The following is a 15,548-nucleotide window of genomic DNA, read 5'->3' on the forward strand; positions in this document are numbered from 1 at the left end:
GCCACGCCCGCAATTCCAGCAATAACCCGCACGTGCAGGTTTGTTTGCGAATGATTTTCTGAATTTTGAAGCACGTCAGTTTAAAGGAAGCTTGAATATATTCATGTTTCCTTTTAAAATAAAATATTGAGATTCAAAAACCCACCTGTTTAAACTGGCTTTCATGATTTTACTGTTTTATGTATTGTTTTTTTATTGTAAACTGTCCTTGGTTGTTCAGAAAGGTGCTTGTAAATTAAATTTATTATTATTATTATTATTAAAAATACATTTTATCCCGTGCTAATGGGTGTGAAAAGCAAATAATCATCGGGTTTAGCCTTACCGTCCTCCACGTCAAAGGCATAGGAGGACAGTCGGAGAGTAGTGCCACAGTAGTCACACTTGAAGCAGCTGCGGTGGAAGAATTTCCCTTCGGCGCTCAGTCTCTCCATCACATATACTCGCTTCCGACAGAAAAAACAAACATCGCTGCCTCCAATATTGACGGGAAATTCTTTTCTGAGGGAGCCCTGTAGAAAGAAATTGTAACAAATCACTAACAGGCAAGGTGAAGACGCTAGAGGGAGGTTATACTGTATATGACATGAAAGCCCAAAATCATATACCCATCTGCTTCAGAAACCCTCCGACATAAAGTATGAAGTAAGATGTCATTATATGTTATGATTCAAATAAGCTATAAAAACAACACTATCACATTTCGCTGATACTTTTTCAATCCATGTGCTTATCATCGTAGCAACCACTGAACACTACTACACACTGTCGACATATCTAAGCAGTCGCGTGCCATTGATCATGGGGACAGCAAGCTTACCAAATCTCTTTTCTCAGGTAATCGTTTGGGCTCTTCCTGTGATTGAAGCTGATTGGCTATCTGCTCAGCCAATGAGCTAACTCCCCCCGTGTACATCCTTACATAGCGCTATGAAAAGTATTACAGAAGAAACATAAGAAAAGCAATGCCGGAAAATGAAAAGAGAACATGAAAAGGGGTTGCAGACGAGAAGGAAGAACTGCTGAACACAACATTAATGGGTACATGCGAAGAAAGGTGGAACTTGGGAAACATCATGGAAAACGGAAGCTGCAAATAGGTACGGTTAATGGTTGATGAGTGATGACACCCATATTCAAATATGAATCAAAGTAGAGGCACATGAATGAGAATGATTATTTGATTGAAAACCACAAAATGATTACACATGGAATTCTCCCTACGGCTGGTAAGTGCAAAGTCATGTAACCATTGTTTTGCTTGTTCGACATTTGACATCAACCAGATGATACATCAACCCTAATCTACTGCCAATCAAACAGTAAGTAAACCAGACAAGAGGTTTTTGGGTCGGATTTCACCGAGAAAATATTTAAGTATTTCATAATATTAAGAACCTGAATGTACTCACACAAGCCTAGTTTGAAGTCAAACAGCCGCATGTCCTTAAGGCTTATTTATAGAAAGGTACTGTGGAACCCAAAGAGAGAAAGCTCACTCAGTAAAGATGTATGTTGAACGTCTTTAAAAAGTCTGTGAACCTTTTTTCTATCTGCTAAGGATAAGAGAATGATCAGGGATCCCTCTCATCACACTTGCTCCTAAAATTCTTATTTTCATAAAGAAAATCCCACAGCTTTCCCAGAAAGATATCTCTCTTCAAGGACAGCAAGCATACGGTGGCTTGTAATTGTGTGAACCGTGATGATGCGCAACAAATGCAGTCGCAGAGCTGCATGCAGAAAAAAAACACACAAAGCTGTATTCAGCATTTCTGTTCTACTTGTCTGTGGCAGTTCTGAGCTTGGGATACTCTCAGAATTCTTCTTTGAAGGAATGAAATGGAACTTTAAAGCAGTGCATGTGATTCTTTTCAGTTAAGACACACACATAGGCAGACCCCCACTCACACAAATGCCTGTAACACTAATGTAAAGTATTAGATAATTAAAAACGAAAGCAAGAGATTGAAAAGTTACAATTCATTATTATAAGAAGAATGAGTTATATTACAAGCAATCCTAAAAAACAGATAAAACACTCCAAAGAAGTGAGAGATAATTTCTCAGTAAACAACGTAGTCTGGGTTGTGTTAGCATCAGTTCACTGCACTTCGTTTTCAAAGCTGTAAAACAGCAACCTGTCTGAAGGTGTCAGATGAGGGAGATGAATCCGAGGCACTCGGGGCTCGGGCCAGGTGCCACTGTTCCATGAAAAAACGTGATGGCTTTTTCTTAGGCTCCATGAAAATTTGAGGAAGAAATGAAAACAGTTTTGTTTCAGTCATCAATTTCAAAATATTTCTGGGAATGTTGATGCCGGAGATTTTGAGCTTGCATCGCATGCTCAGCTACTCATTTGGATGTTTTTTTTTGTTTATACCATGAGCAAATAAATGCATTATAAATTTACTTCAGAGTATAGAATATTGACCTGATGAAAGATCGCACAAAAGTTATTTTAAAAAAACGCAACAAATGTTTAATTAATCTAAGATCAGGAATAGTAGAGTATCTTGATCAACAGAAATCCCTCTTACGCAGGTACATAGTATGTCAGTGTCCAGCTAAAACAGAAAATGTAAATGTGAACGCTACGTTTGTATAAATGACGTTTCACCTTCGGTCCAGTTGATTTGCCATCCAACTGAGAAGCCAGTGTTTCGGCCCTCTCCTGAATAATAAGCACATATAAGGGCATTGGAACAGCCGAGCACAAAGAATTTGCTGGATTCTGCAAACACTAACCAATAACCAAATTTTTGTTGAAAATTAAAAAGAAAAATCACTAGGTTTTTGCCTTTCTACCTAAATGCTTGTAATTGTCAGGTGTTTGTTCCATTGGGGTCCATAAAAAGAGCTAACCTTTCTACAAGATTCAAAAGAGGAGCAAGAGGAGCTTGGATGCTCGGAGATGCCACGGGACAAATACCACTGCTCTAAAAAGGACCGGGAAGGCTTTTTCTTAGGCTTCGGAGATAGAAAGTTCAAAAGGGGCAAATTAGACGATTAAAATGTGCAAATGGTGAAACATGAGCATTTTTTTACAATCAATAACAGTCTATTTGAGTTTCTGTTACCCTACACTGGAAAGCCATGTTTGATAGTTGCAGCACAGCCATGCAAATGGTTCACCTTTGGAGGCTTGACATTTTTTCCCTTAAATTTGGAGAAAAGGCAGTCTGCCCTCTCCTGTATACCGGGTACAAGGACAGGTTCTGGATCTTTTCGGTGCAAATGATTCCACTCCTGCATAGGAAACTCCATTAAAACCCAACAACAATGGGCAACAAGTTGCAATGTTGGTTCATCAATTTAGAATAAATCGTGCTACAAAAGGCTCGACTTCATACAAAAAAAAAATAAAAAAGATGATAATGTGAATATTCAAGGAGCCATTTTACCCCACAATGCAGAGGCTTCTCGTAGTACTCGAGTTCCTCTTCGTCCGATGTGACCCCCAAATGCTTGAAGGCAAACATAATTTGGCTGGGAAAACCACAAAATGATTACACATGGAATTCTCCCTACGGCTGGTAAGTGCAAAGTCATGTAACCATTGTTTTGCTTGTTCGACATTTGACATCAACCAGATGATACATCAACCCTAATCTACTGCCAATCAAACAGTAAGTAAACCAGACAAGAGGTTTTTGGGTCGGATTTCACCGAGAAAATATTTAAGTATTTCATAATATTAAGAACCTGAATGTACTCACACAAGCCTAGTTTGAAGTCAAACAGCCGCATGTCCTTAAGGCTTATTTATAGAAAGGTACTGTGGAACCCAAAGAGAGAAAGCTCACTCAGTAAAGATGTATGTTGAACGTCTTTAAAAAGTCTGTGAACCTTTTTTCTATCTGCTAAGGATAAGAGAATGATCAGGGATCCCTCTCATCACACTTGCTCCTAAAATTCTTATTTTCATAAAGAAAATCCCACAGCTTTCCCAGAAAGATATCTCTCTTCAAGGACAGCAAGCATACGGTGGCTTGTAATTGTGTGAACCGTGATGATGCGCAACAAATGCAGTCGCAGAGCTGCATGCAGAAAAAAAACACACAAAGCTGTATTCAGCATTTCTGTTCTACTTGTCTGTGGCAGTTCTGAGCTTGGGATACTCTCAGAATTCTTCTTTGAAGGAATGAAATGGAACTTTAAAGCAGTGCATGTGATTCTTTTCAGTTAAGACACACACATAGGCAGACCCCCACTCACACAAATGCCTGTAACACTAATGTAAAGTATTAGATAATTAAAAACGAAAGCAAGAGATTGAAAAGTTACAATTCATTATTATAAGAAGAATGAGTTATATTACAAGCAATCCTAAAAAACAGATAAAACACTCCAAAGAAGTGAGAGATAATTTCTCAGTAAACAACGTAGTCTGGGTTGTGTTAGCATCAGTTCACTGCACTTCGTTTTCAAAGCTGTAGAACAGCAACCTGTCTGAAGGTGTCAGATGAGGGAGATGAATCCGAGGCACTCGGGGCTCGGGCCAGGTGCCACTGTTCCATGAAAAAACGTGATGGCTTTTTCTTAGGCTCCATGAAAATTTGAGGAAGAAATGAAAACAGTTTTGTTTCAGTCATCAATTTCAAAATATTTCTGGGAATGTTGATGCCGGAGATTTTGAGCTTGCATCGCATGCTCAGCTACTCATTTGGATGTTTTTTTTGTTTATACCATGAGCAAATAAATGCATTATAAATTTACTTCAGAGTATAGAATATTGACCTGATGAAAGATCGCACAAAAGTTATTTTAAAAAAACGCAACAAATGTTTAATTAATCTAAGATCAGGAATAGTAGAGTATCTTGATCAACAGAAATCCCTCTTACGCAGGTACATAGTATGTCAGTGTCCAGCTAAAACAGAAAATGTAAATGTGAACGCTACGTTTGTATAAATGACGTTTCACCTTCGGTCCAGTTGATTTGCCATCCAACTGAGAAGCCAGTGTTTCGGCCCTCTCCTGAATAATAAGCACATATAAGGGCATTGGAACAGCCGAGCACAAAGACCTTGCTGGATTCTGCAAACACTAACCAATAACCAAATTTTTGTTGAAAATTAAAAAGAAAAATCACTAGGTTTTTGCCTTTCTACCTAAATGCTTGTAATTGTCAGGTGTTTGTTCCATTGGGGTCCATAAAAAGAGCTAACCTTTCTACAAGATTCAAAAGAGGAGCAAGAGGAGCTTGGATGCTCGGAGATGCCACGGGACAAATACCACTGCTCTAAAAAGGACCGGGAAGGCTTTTTCTTAGGCTTCGGAGATAGAAAGTTCAAAAGGGGCAAATTAGACGATTAAAATGTGCAAATGGTGAAACATGAGCATTTTTTTACAATCAATAACAGTCTATTTGAGTTTCTGTTACCCTACACTGGAAAGCCATGTTTGATAGTTGCAGCACAGCCATGCAAATGGTTCACCTTTGGAGGCTTGACATTTTTTCCCTTAAATTTGGAGAAAAGGCAGTCTGCCCTCTCCTGTATACCGGGTACAAGGACAGGTTCTGGATCTTTTCGGTGCAAATGATTCCACTCCTGCATAGGAAACTCCATTAAAACCCAACAACAATGGGCAACAAGTTGCAATGTTGGTTCATCAATTTAGAATAAATCGTGCTACAAAAGGCTCGACTTCATACATAAAAAAAAAAAAAAAAAAGATGATAATGTGAATATTCAAGGAGCCATTTTACCCCACAATGCAGAGGCTTCTCGTAGTACTCGAGTTCCTCTTCGTCCGATGTGACCCCCAAATGCTTGAAGGCAAACATAATTTGGCTGGATGAACACCTGTTAGCATTAATTAGTCATATAAAAGGGAGCTGCATGTGTTATTTCTGTGTATAGCAAATCTGTGCTTGATTCAAAATAAAAAAAGGCCTGCACATGATGCTGCAACACAATCATGTGATATGATGACAGGAAAACAGCATGATCGCACTATTCTACAATTACAGAGTAAATGTAAATACCAGAGGTTATGCCTCAACTAACAACTGCTATTGGCAAGCTAAAGTCAGGTTGGGGTAAAGTATGTGGGTCGGCCAAGGGTTTGTGACAGACAAGAAACAAATGGACAAGCGCAACAGAATGTGTGTCACCTCAGTGTGGTGAGAGAGCGAAGAAGTGGAGGAGGATGAAGAAAGGAGCAGAATGGTTTTCTTTGGGCAACTGCGAGAGCTTGAACTGGCTGCTTGGTCGACAGTCCTTCTTGCCTTGACGGATGAGGAACAGCAAATTCAGCATCAAGATGATGAAAATGAAGACGTCTATACTGTATTTGGAATGGGCGAGCAGTGAAACAGATATCGTATCGGGCCGTTTGGATTCAACCATATTTCAAAGTTTCAGGTAGTTGAAGTTTGCCAATACTATCCATCTCGATTTTAAGCAAAAATAATAATCTGACATTGAATACATCTTCCTTGTCAATAGATGGGGTGATGTATGGTCATTTGAAATATCTGTGAATCATCACGTTTACCAGGAAGGCTTTTGTTCAGCAGTATTTGCCATTGTTATTCATTATTCTAAGTATACTGCAAGTGGTATCGGTACTTGGTATTGGTGAGTACTCAAGTGTTAATACTCATACTTGTCTCTGTCTGGGGAAAAAATCTCGGCAATCCCCAGTAAAAAAGACAATTTGCAACTTCTTTTCTCATTAATGCCATTCAATAAGGAATTGTCATTTGAGAAACCATTACAAAATAATATGTATTTCAGTTGATTAACGACCTTAAGAGTGCAGTCCAAAAGCTATTGAGGCTATTGGTTAGTTTCACCACTACCATGACACACACGAACGGACACCCACACATGAACGCAGACACACACACACAAACACACACACAGTTCTTCAAAGGTTCAGCCAAAGTACATGTAATATCAGTGGCACATGATTAAAATGCGTTGATGTAAAATATATAATTTCATTAATTTGATTATCAAAAGGGAAAGTTATATCAGTTCCTCACATTGTAATCATGTGGAACCAAAAAAAGAATATTGTTACTTTTTGGGGGATTTTAAAGGGTTGTATTGTAGAGAAGTGGAGAATTAGTGGGGAAGTACCACAAGCATACCTGCTCCCCTCTTTGGGGCAGGGTCTGACACTTTATCTTTTCTTTGTAGCGAATGCTCAGCTGCTCCTGCTGTTGTGTACGTCTCTGTACCAGGACATGAGAAAGACTCTCAGACACTGTCTTTTTTGACAACACCCACCAACAATCAATTGGTTTAGTAGCACAGTGATTAATACCAAACATTTGAAACGTTCCTAACTAGTTTAATGCAGCTATAGCACACTACAGGATATATCATTAGTTGATGAGTGTCTGGGAGTCTCTACAAGGTAAGGGCGGGTCCAATTTTTACCTTTCTCCAAGCTGGCACTGGTGCTAGGCGCATTGGCTCGAGGGGTTTGGATGGGGATGGGTGCAAAATACAGTCCAGATTGGGCAGGGACTCCCCCTTTGAGGTTGAATAAAGATGCAAAAATAGTGGATGGCAATGTCATAAAATAGGCATGCAAGCCATTATGGAACAGTCCAGGATGGAAGATGAACAGGAGAGAGAAACAGGCACAAAAAGTGACCAATGGATGCATGGATGGAACATCCATTTTTCGTTGTTAAAAACTAAGACAACAAATTGTCAATAGAGGACTGTGCTCAATGATTGACACATTCACAACATTACCATCAATATATGTGTTGACAAAAATAAAAAGGGAAAATTTGAATAAACTGACATTGCCGACAGTCATGACTATTGCAGGTCAAACGGTTACGACGTACGTATGTTTTCTGAAGAGCATGAGCGGAGTTGTCCTTTTCTCCTCCAACAATGCTGCCCATAGTAGCCATAACACCCCCCATCCAGGCTAAAGCCCAAAGCTGTGAAGGCGACCACACTTGAGACCAGCCTAGTGCGGTTGCCTTGATGAAACAGGAACAACAGTCTACTTGATGAACGTCCGTTTTGGAATGAATCTAATTTAGACACAATCGCCTGCACCTCCTCCATATTGAGACTCACTGTTCAAACTCATTGCTACGGCAAAATATTCCAATGTAGGAATAAAAAAAAAAGAAAAATACACTCTAGTGTAAATACCTGTCTTTTCAGTCCTGAACCCTGGACAGAAGAATTTTCTTCAAACTTGGCAAGCAGCTGGGTCGCCATAACCTTGACTTTATTGTTGTTACAGGCAGCAGCGGAGTCCATCTTCTTTTCTGACAGCAGAGGATTGACAGTGATCTGTCTGTCCTCTTGACCAGCCTTGGATGCTTCCTCCTGGTAATACATTAATAAGTTATTTTATTTTGGTTCCAGATTTGCACATGAATTAATGAATGTATTGTTGATATTGTACTAACTGAAGATTATGAGTATGTGCCATTTCAAAATGAGAGAAAAGCGCCACATTTGTCATGAGAACTCACATCTTCAGACTGGCTGGTTTTTCTCCTCTTCCCCAAAGTGTCAACAGTCTTCTCTTTTTTGTCCTATTTATGAAATTTCATGTCGTTACTCCAATTCCAACACCATCATTTTTTCCCCAGATATTTGGGTAACAAAGCTGACCTTGGGGTTACGCTTCCTTGAAATTGCAATGCTCTGTCCAAGCTTGCTAAGGAAGGAGATGGGCGATTTGGTGCTTGCCATAAGAGCAGCCTTCTCCTCTGGACTCAGATTTTGATTTTCTGAAATAGAATACAGAGGATACAAATATGAGATATTTACTCATGTACGACACACAGGTGAAAACAGTAGAATCTCAGTTGCTCACCTCCAGGTGGCACTGTGTCCTTAAACATCTCATAAAACTGGCTGAGGTACATGACCATTGAAAGTTTGTCAGGCTCCATCACAGAGGACATTTCCTTGCCAGTCATGCAGGGTGAGATGCCAAATTCCCGCTCGGCCACATCAAAACCCAACTGGTTGTTTTTTTCTTGATCTGGCTCATACAGGCTGTCAAAGTCACTGAAGGTAGTAAAAGCATCAAAGATCATAAAGGTTGAGCAGATTTAAACACACAATGTGAGAAACAATCTTCAGTATTGTGTGCCCTTGCCAACTCGTGCTCATGCAACTCAAGACTCCATACACAGTGACCCCAATATTTAAGTCCCAACCTTAAAGCAGCTGTAAAAACATGAAGAGCTTCTGTCAGCTGTTATCCTGCCTCAAGAGACCATTGAACTCCATTATAACATTTGGCGTACATGCATGCAAGGAGTCTGGTTTGAGCAGTGTTTTTTGCCTTATTAACAATGGAAAACAAAAACCTAACAATAAAAGGCACGTGCAATGAACATACAATTCCTGACCTGAAGTCTTGTCACTTACCCAAGTTGTAGGAACAAATAATAACATGACTTGTAGTTTATCCATTGAAATCAGAAATTGCTTATATGAAATGCAATTAAAGCCCTCTAGATTATGCTTATTATACCAAAATAAAGTTTTGTATCATTCATTGGGTTTTATTATTTAATTAGGACAGAAAGCTCAGATTTTGCTTGGACCAAAGTCTTGTCGCATACAAAAATAATGTAGAAATTATACATATACAGTAAAGTCTCGTTATATCGATATCGGATATATAGATAGTCCCGGTTATATCGATACTATTTCTGTGCACGCACGGAGACAATTACATGCGCACAGGGTCGGATATATCGATAGTCCCGGTTATATCGATATTTTTTCGGACTCCCTTGAATATCGATATAATGAGACTTTACTGTATTTCATTTTGAATACACAAATATGCTACAATAACATCAGAACATAAAGTCATGACACCTTAGAAAAAGAATTAATATCGTGTATGGCTCCCGTGAGCTTGGAGGACTACATCCATACGTCTCGGCAATGACTGTCACGGTTTTGCGAGGTGGTGATGGCAGGTGCGGATCCCAAAAAGCGGGCAGGAGGGAGCAGAAGGTTGTTTCACAAATTGTATTAAAATAAAGGTCAGCAGGAACAAAATGTAAAACATCAAAATCATCTGAACGGAAAAATACAAAGTATCAAAAGAAGACCAAGTGTAAAAGTCCGCCAAGGTTAAACAAACACCTGCACAGCATACACAATGCATGCAGCAAACAATGAACCGACACCGGATGGTCGTGCCGGGTGTCCTTTTAAGTGTCAGTGATTAAAACGACCAGCACCTGCGAGGCTGCAGGCAGGACTGACGTCGCTACCCGTTGGTCGGCAATCTGATCGGGACGACCAGCACCTGTGCAGGTGCAGGCGGGGCTGACAGCGCCCCCCGTTGGTCACCAACCAGATCATGACAATGACTCAATTAACTTATTGATGAAGTCATCTGGAATTCAGAGTTCATCAAGATTATTCGGTTTCATCTTCCAAGCCTTCGTCTTCATCTTAGCCCAGACATGTTCAATAACGTTCATGTCTGGTGACTGGGCTGGCCAATCCTGGAGCACCTTGACCTTCTTTGCTTTCAGGAACTTTGATGTGGAGGCTTAAATATGAGAAGATGCACCATCTTGCGGTTTGGGATGTCATGGGCAGTAAGAATTTCCAGATACTTCAGGCTGTTGATGTTGCCATCCACTCTGCAGATGTCTTGCACACCCCCATACTGGATGTAACCCCAAACCATGATTCTTCTTGATTTTTCTGATGAATTGTCCATTAAACTGCACCCCAATCGCCGCAAATACTGCAGAAGACCTATATGGACTCAAGATTCACCCAGAAAACAGTCAAGTTTGGTGGAGGAAAAAAATCATGGTTTGGGGTTACATACAGTAACATCAGAAGATAAAACCAAAGAATCTTGATGAACTCTGGGAGTCCTGCAAGACTGCTTTCTTTGCCATTCCAGATGACTTCATCAATAAGTTAATTGAGTCATTGCCGAGACGTATGGATGGAGTCCTCCAAGCTCACGGGAGCCATACATGATATTAATTCTTTTTCCATGGTATCATGACTATATGTTCTGACATTATTGTAGGATATTCAATATTATAGGATATTTGTATGTAGTATATTTGTATATTCAAAATGAAACACATGTATAATTTCTACATTTTTGTATGCGACAAGACTTTTGTCCAAGCAAAATCTGACCTTTCTGTCCTAATTAAATAATAAAACTCAATGAATGATAGATGAAAAGGTTTCTTCAGCCGTCATCTGTACTTCTTTGAAGGTGTTGGACGTTTCGCTTTTTATCCAAGATGCTTTTTCAGCAAACTAAAGTCTTACTGGTCGTTTCGGCCCTATATATATCCCTACTGTCCAGGCGTGGCGGTGCCGGACTCTGCTATGATAGGTCCCTGCTCTCAGGTTGGGGGGAGCAGAGGACTACTCCCTGAGGCACCTCTGATTGCTTCTATTATCCTGACTGACGACTGGCCTGATTGCCCTGTTTGCCCTGGTATCACCTCATCAGCATATCTAAGCCTATGTTGCCTAAGCAGTCTCTTGTACGAACGATCCAAATTGAAGCTAGATCAACTACAAGTCAAGTTATTATTAGTTGTACATACAACTTGGATAAGCGACAAGACTTTTGTCAGGGCTGTATTAACACGATAGGCCATTCCGAACAATTAATAATAATGATGATAATAATATGTTTCATTTATAACATTTAAACAATCTAACCTGGACAGGAAACACTTGTAACAATTAACGGGAGTGTTGTAAAAATTAACGCGCTGAGCCAAGTTATTATCCTTGGTTTGTGAGTTTGTGTGGAATTAAAATACTTGCATGAGATCTGGCCTGTAACGGTGGATGAGTGCACACAAGGCCAGACCGCTCTTCCATGACATGGTGAGATCTTTAACGCAAACATTTCGGTATCCTTCCGTTTGTCTCTGGCACCAATTGAGAAGTTTACTGGATCGGGCTACAGATTCTGAGGCGACAGAGAATTCAAGTATTGCATTACTTCTTCAAGTAAAATCTGGAGTAAACATGTATGACATTGACATATAATTACCGTTTTGGGGTAGCACAGAGCATATGCCATATGTAAATGTATTTGGACACACCTCTTAATTTAAAAACTGTATACACTGCAACAATAAGGATCTTGGGGACACAGTTCAGTGGCACGTTATGAATTATCTTGATGCACCTTAGATGGATTGGATTGGATATGCCTTTATTAGTCTCACAGTGGAGAAATTTACATTTAATTTAAATTTACAAATTAAATTTAAATTTAATTTTTAATTTACATTTAAATTTATTTTTTGGAATAGTTTGGGAAGCGCCCTTGCAGGTACCTGCATAACTGCACCCCAGCACACAGACAAATGTTCGTACAGGAAAGGTTGCACAAGTTCAGCATGAAAGCGCTTTGTGTTTCAGAGGCTGAAGAAAGTCTTGTCAGTATTTCTAGGGCTGTCCGATAAACTAACTGCAATATACCGCTATATCCCCTGAGACAAATGATCAATAAGGTTCATTAGAAGGTTTGACAAGCCAAACAGGTGTGACTTAACATTGCTCATTTAAATGGCCAGTTGCCACAAAACTTCCAACAAGTTCATTATTTTATGAATAATAAATGATGTTATAAATGAGGTTCATTTAACAATTATGGTATTAATAAGGTAGCATTGATGTAAACATTACAATAAACGCAGTGTGTGTATATATGTTCCTTGGTAATTGGATTGGATTGGATATGCCTTTATTAGCATATATATATTGACTGTATTGGATATTTTTACAGTATTTTTTTCTCCAGATATGTTTTACTCTAGCTTATCATTAACCCATTGACTAATTGGTCTTATTTTGAGTAGGTTAAAAAAATAACAATTATCGATAAACACATGTGAAATATGTTCTGTTTATCGTGATACATGTTTCAGCCATGTCCCTTCCGGGGTATTAACCATTTAAAAAAAAATCCCCATTGATTAATAACCACCACGAGCTGTCCAAATAATGTTGACCATTTAATGTAACCTCTGCTGGATTATAATGTTATGGCCTCCTTCAGGCTGAGCCTGCCCAAAGACTCATTAAGGGTGATCGTCCGTAACCATCAATCACGTTAGCGGCAATATAAACCAGTCCATCGGCAAATGAAATGGACAATGAGGGGTCAAATGTTCAATGCAATAAAAACAACACAGGATGCAAATGAAAAGGGTTAAAAAGGATGCAGAACTCAAGTGCTATAAATGCATATGCTCAATATGTTGTAATCAGTCAATGAGCTCGTCCAAAGCAAACAATTTTCATGTTTTACTGCTACAAAATTATTCATCTATGAACATGAATTTTTTAAAGCACAAACTTGTTAAAACTTCATCACAAAACAGCAATACCATGCGTCTGGACTGTATTACCTTGCAACTGCTTGTCAAGCAGGCAATTGTCTATAGTGGAAATACTCCAAAGTTATAGAATTACAGCAGTAGGAAAAAATAAAAATTAAAAAAAAACAATCAGTGGTTTACTCATCAATTATGAAAGTGAACAATGTATTTTGTGAGGTGAAAGTGTTTATGTATCGAGAACATAGAAAATACAAACCATTCCTGGTCAACTTTGGTGTTGATGAGTTGATTACATTCTCTATTTCAATGTGCATCTCTCTCGGCTCCCCTGTGTCTATGAGGTGCCTCACCTGAAAAGGAACCATGTCTGCATCATTTTCTCTTGTACACTCACACCGGTATTCAATCCATTATATTATCTGATGATGATTAGAGAGTGAAAGATATTTTTGAAGACAATGCTCATTTTTGACTAACACCTTCAGAAATACAATTAGTACACATTATAGAGTAATTTTGAACTGTAAATGGCTCAAGATAACTTTCTTTGAGGAGCAACTTTGCTAATCAACTACTTTGTGTGTAATAGTTAACTAATTTTGAGGGGCATATTTTACTGGTTGATCCCAGGGACTTCCCAGGGATCCAAGGGATCTAAGTTGACTCTCCGGGTAAATATGATTTTTTTGCCTCTTTTTTTGGTAACTGAATAGTCCTTCTTAGTTTAAAAAAGAACAAAAAGCATGTGTTGGGTGTCGGACTCACCTGGCTGGGTTTGAGGAAGTTAAGGCTAATGTTGGGGTAACGTGTAGTGGGATCCACACTGTAGTGGCTGAAGTTTTTACTAACATTTTCTGGTGTGGTCTGTGGCAGGAGACGATAAATACTCTCCCTGCGTAAAGAGCAGATGTTTCAAAATAAGTAGTCAACTTGATTACTAATCCGCTGCATGGATTATTCCAAGTAAAACCGAACCATGGAAACAGGCCATACATATTACCACATATTAACCTGGTTACATAAGAGTACAAACAGCGACTGAAGAGTCACATTACATTTAGATCCTCTCATCCTATTAGCAATAACAAAGGTGTGACCGATGGTTCAAATCACACACAGGCACGAGTAAACTGCTCCAAGATTAAAGGGGTGTATTTGAAGAGGAATGAATACATACATTTGAGTTGAGTTTGCTGTGGCTGTATCAGTGTTTCCACATGCTCACCTCTCAGACAGCACTTCCAATGGTTGTTTTCCCTGAGCCCAGCTCTTCACCATCCAGCCTGAGTCCATGGCTGCCAAGAAACCTCGGGCAATGCCAGTACCCATGGGCCAAAAGGGCTGGACACAGCAACATATTCAGGTCCCAAACAAAGCCACAAAAGAGCAAATACAGATGAGAAACACTGTGAATAACACTCACCTCCAACAGGCTGTCTCCCACTAACGATACCAGCAGTTTGTGGCCATTTCGCTGGCGCACCATGGCGGCACTCTCCGATGCATACATACAGGTGAAGTCAAACATGGCGACATCAGGTTGGCCGTAGTGGTTGATTGCAAAATCAAGAGTGGGCAACTGGTGGTTCGTTGAGAAATCGGCCGCCTCACGGGCATAAGACAAGAGGGCAACCTGATCCACGTTTGCTCTGGAAAGCAGCATCTCTGTGTCTGCATAGTCCTGCAGAGGCAACAAAAAAGGTGGTCAATTATGACTTAAATCGCAGCAACTCTGTATTCCTATCCCATTACAATGTGCAATGGACTAATAAGAGCATGGGTGATACTACGCATATAAAATGAAAGAGCAGGAAAACTTAAATGAGAACAAAAAACCTCCACATAAAGCCGGAGTAGCATGTTAGTGGGCATTTAAAAATAAACTATCTACTATCTGCAAACTATCAGGCCATGTCTCATGTCTGCACGTGACTTTCTGGAGGTACAACTACGAACTGCAAATGCCACCTACATGCCACCACATATGATTCAACACAAGAGTTTAATGGGCCTCATACATTACATTTTTGTTGCTTAACTACATATAAAGGAATAGAATATAATGTCATGTAATGAGGTTGAAAGTCTTTACTGAACAAAACAATGCAATGTCAAAATTACCAAGTGTCTGGATCACAATGTGGAGAGAACAATTTAAATGGTTGTGAATGCAGGGGCACAGATGAATATGTCAAATATGTTCAAAGAGGAAATACTGTAGGTGAGAAATTGC

General features: G+C 39.5%; 1 protein-coding gene across 1 annotated transcript in view; it reads right to left on the reverse strand.

Annotated features, from left to right (window-relative positions):
- mical3a (microtubule associated monooxygenase, calponin and LIM domain containing 3a) overlaps positions 1-15,548 on the reverse strand; it is an 86,682-nt gene that overhangs the window by 47,140 nt on the left and 23,994 nt on the right. The window contains exons 13-28 of the mRNA XM_088997154.1: positions 13,572-13,665; positions 11,787-11,934; positions 8,815-9,011; positions 8,610-8,728; positions 8,468-8,530; positions 8,139-8,318; positions 7,398-7,493; positions 7,106-7,189; positions 6,122-6,235; positions 5,714-5,776; positions 5,442-5,555; positions 5,172-5,276; positions 4,927-5,040; positions 4,449-4,541; positions 821-928; positions 326-512 (exon numbers count right to left, since the gene is read on the reverse strand). Coding sequence (XP_088853280.1) covers positions 326-512; positions 821-928; positions 4,449-4,541; positions 4,927-5,040; positions 5,172-5,276; positions 5,442-5,555; positions 5,714-5,776; positions 6,122-6,235; positions 7,106-7,189; positions 7,398-7,493; positions 8,139-8,318; positions 8,468-8,530; positions 8,610-8,728; positions 8,815-9,011; positions 11,787-11,934; positions 13,572-13,665 — 1,879 coding nt within the window. The remainder of the gene's footprint in view (positions 1-325; positions 513-820; positions 929-4,448; positions 4,542-4,926; positions 5,041-5,171; positions 5,277-5,441; positions 5,556-5,713; positions 5,777-6,121; positions 6,236-7,105; positions 7,190-7,397; positions 7,494-8,138; positions 8,319-8,467; positions 8,531-8,609; positions 8,729-8,814; positions 9,012-11,786; positions 11,935-13,571; positions 13,666-15,548) is intronic.

This window comes from Hippocampus bargibanti, linkage group LG05 (assembly GCF_051943395.1).
Source record: "Hippocampus bargibanti isolate YZ-2025 linkage group LG05, ASM5194339v1, whole genome shotgun sequence".
NCBI lineage: Eukaryota > Metazoa > Chordata > Actinopteri > Syngnathiformes > Syngnathidae > Hippocampus > Hippocampus bargibanti.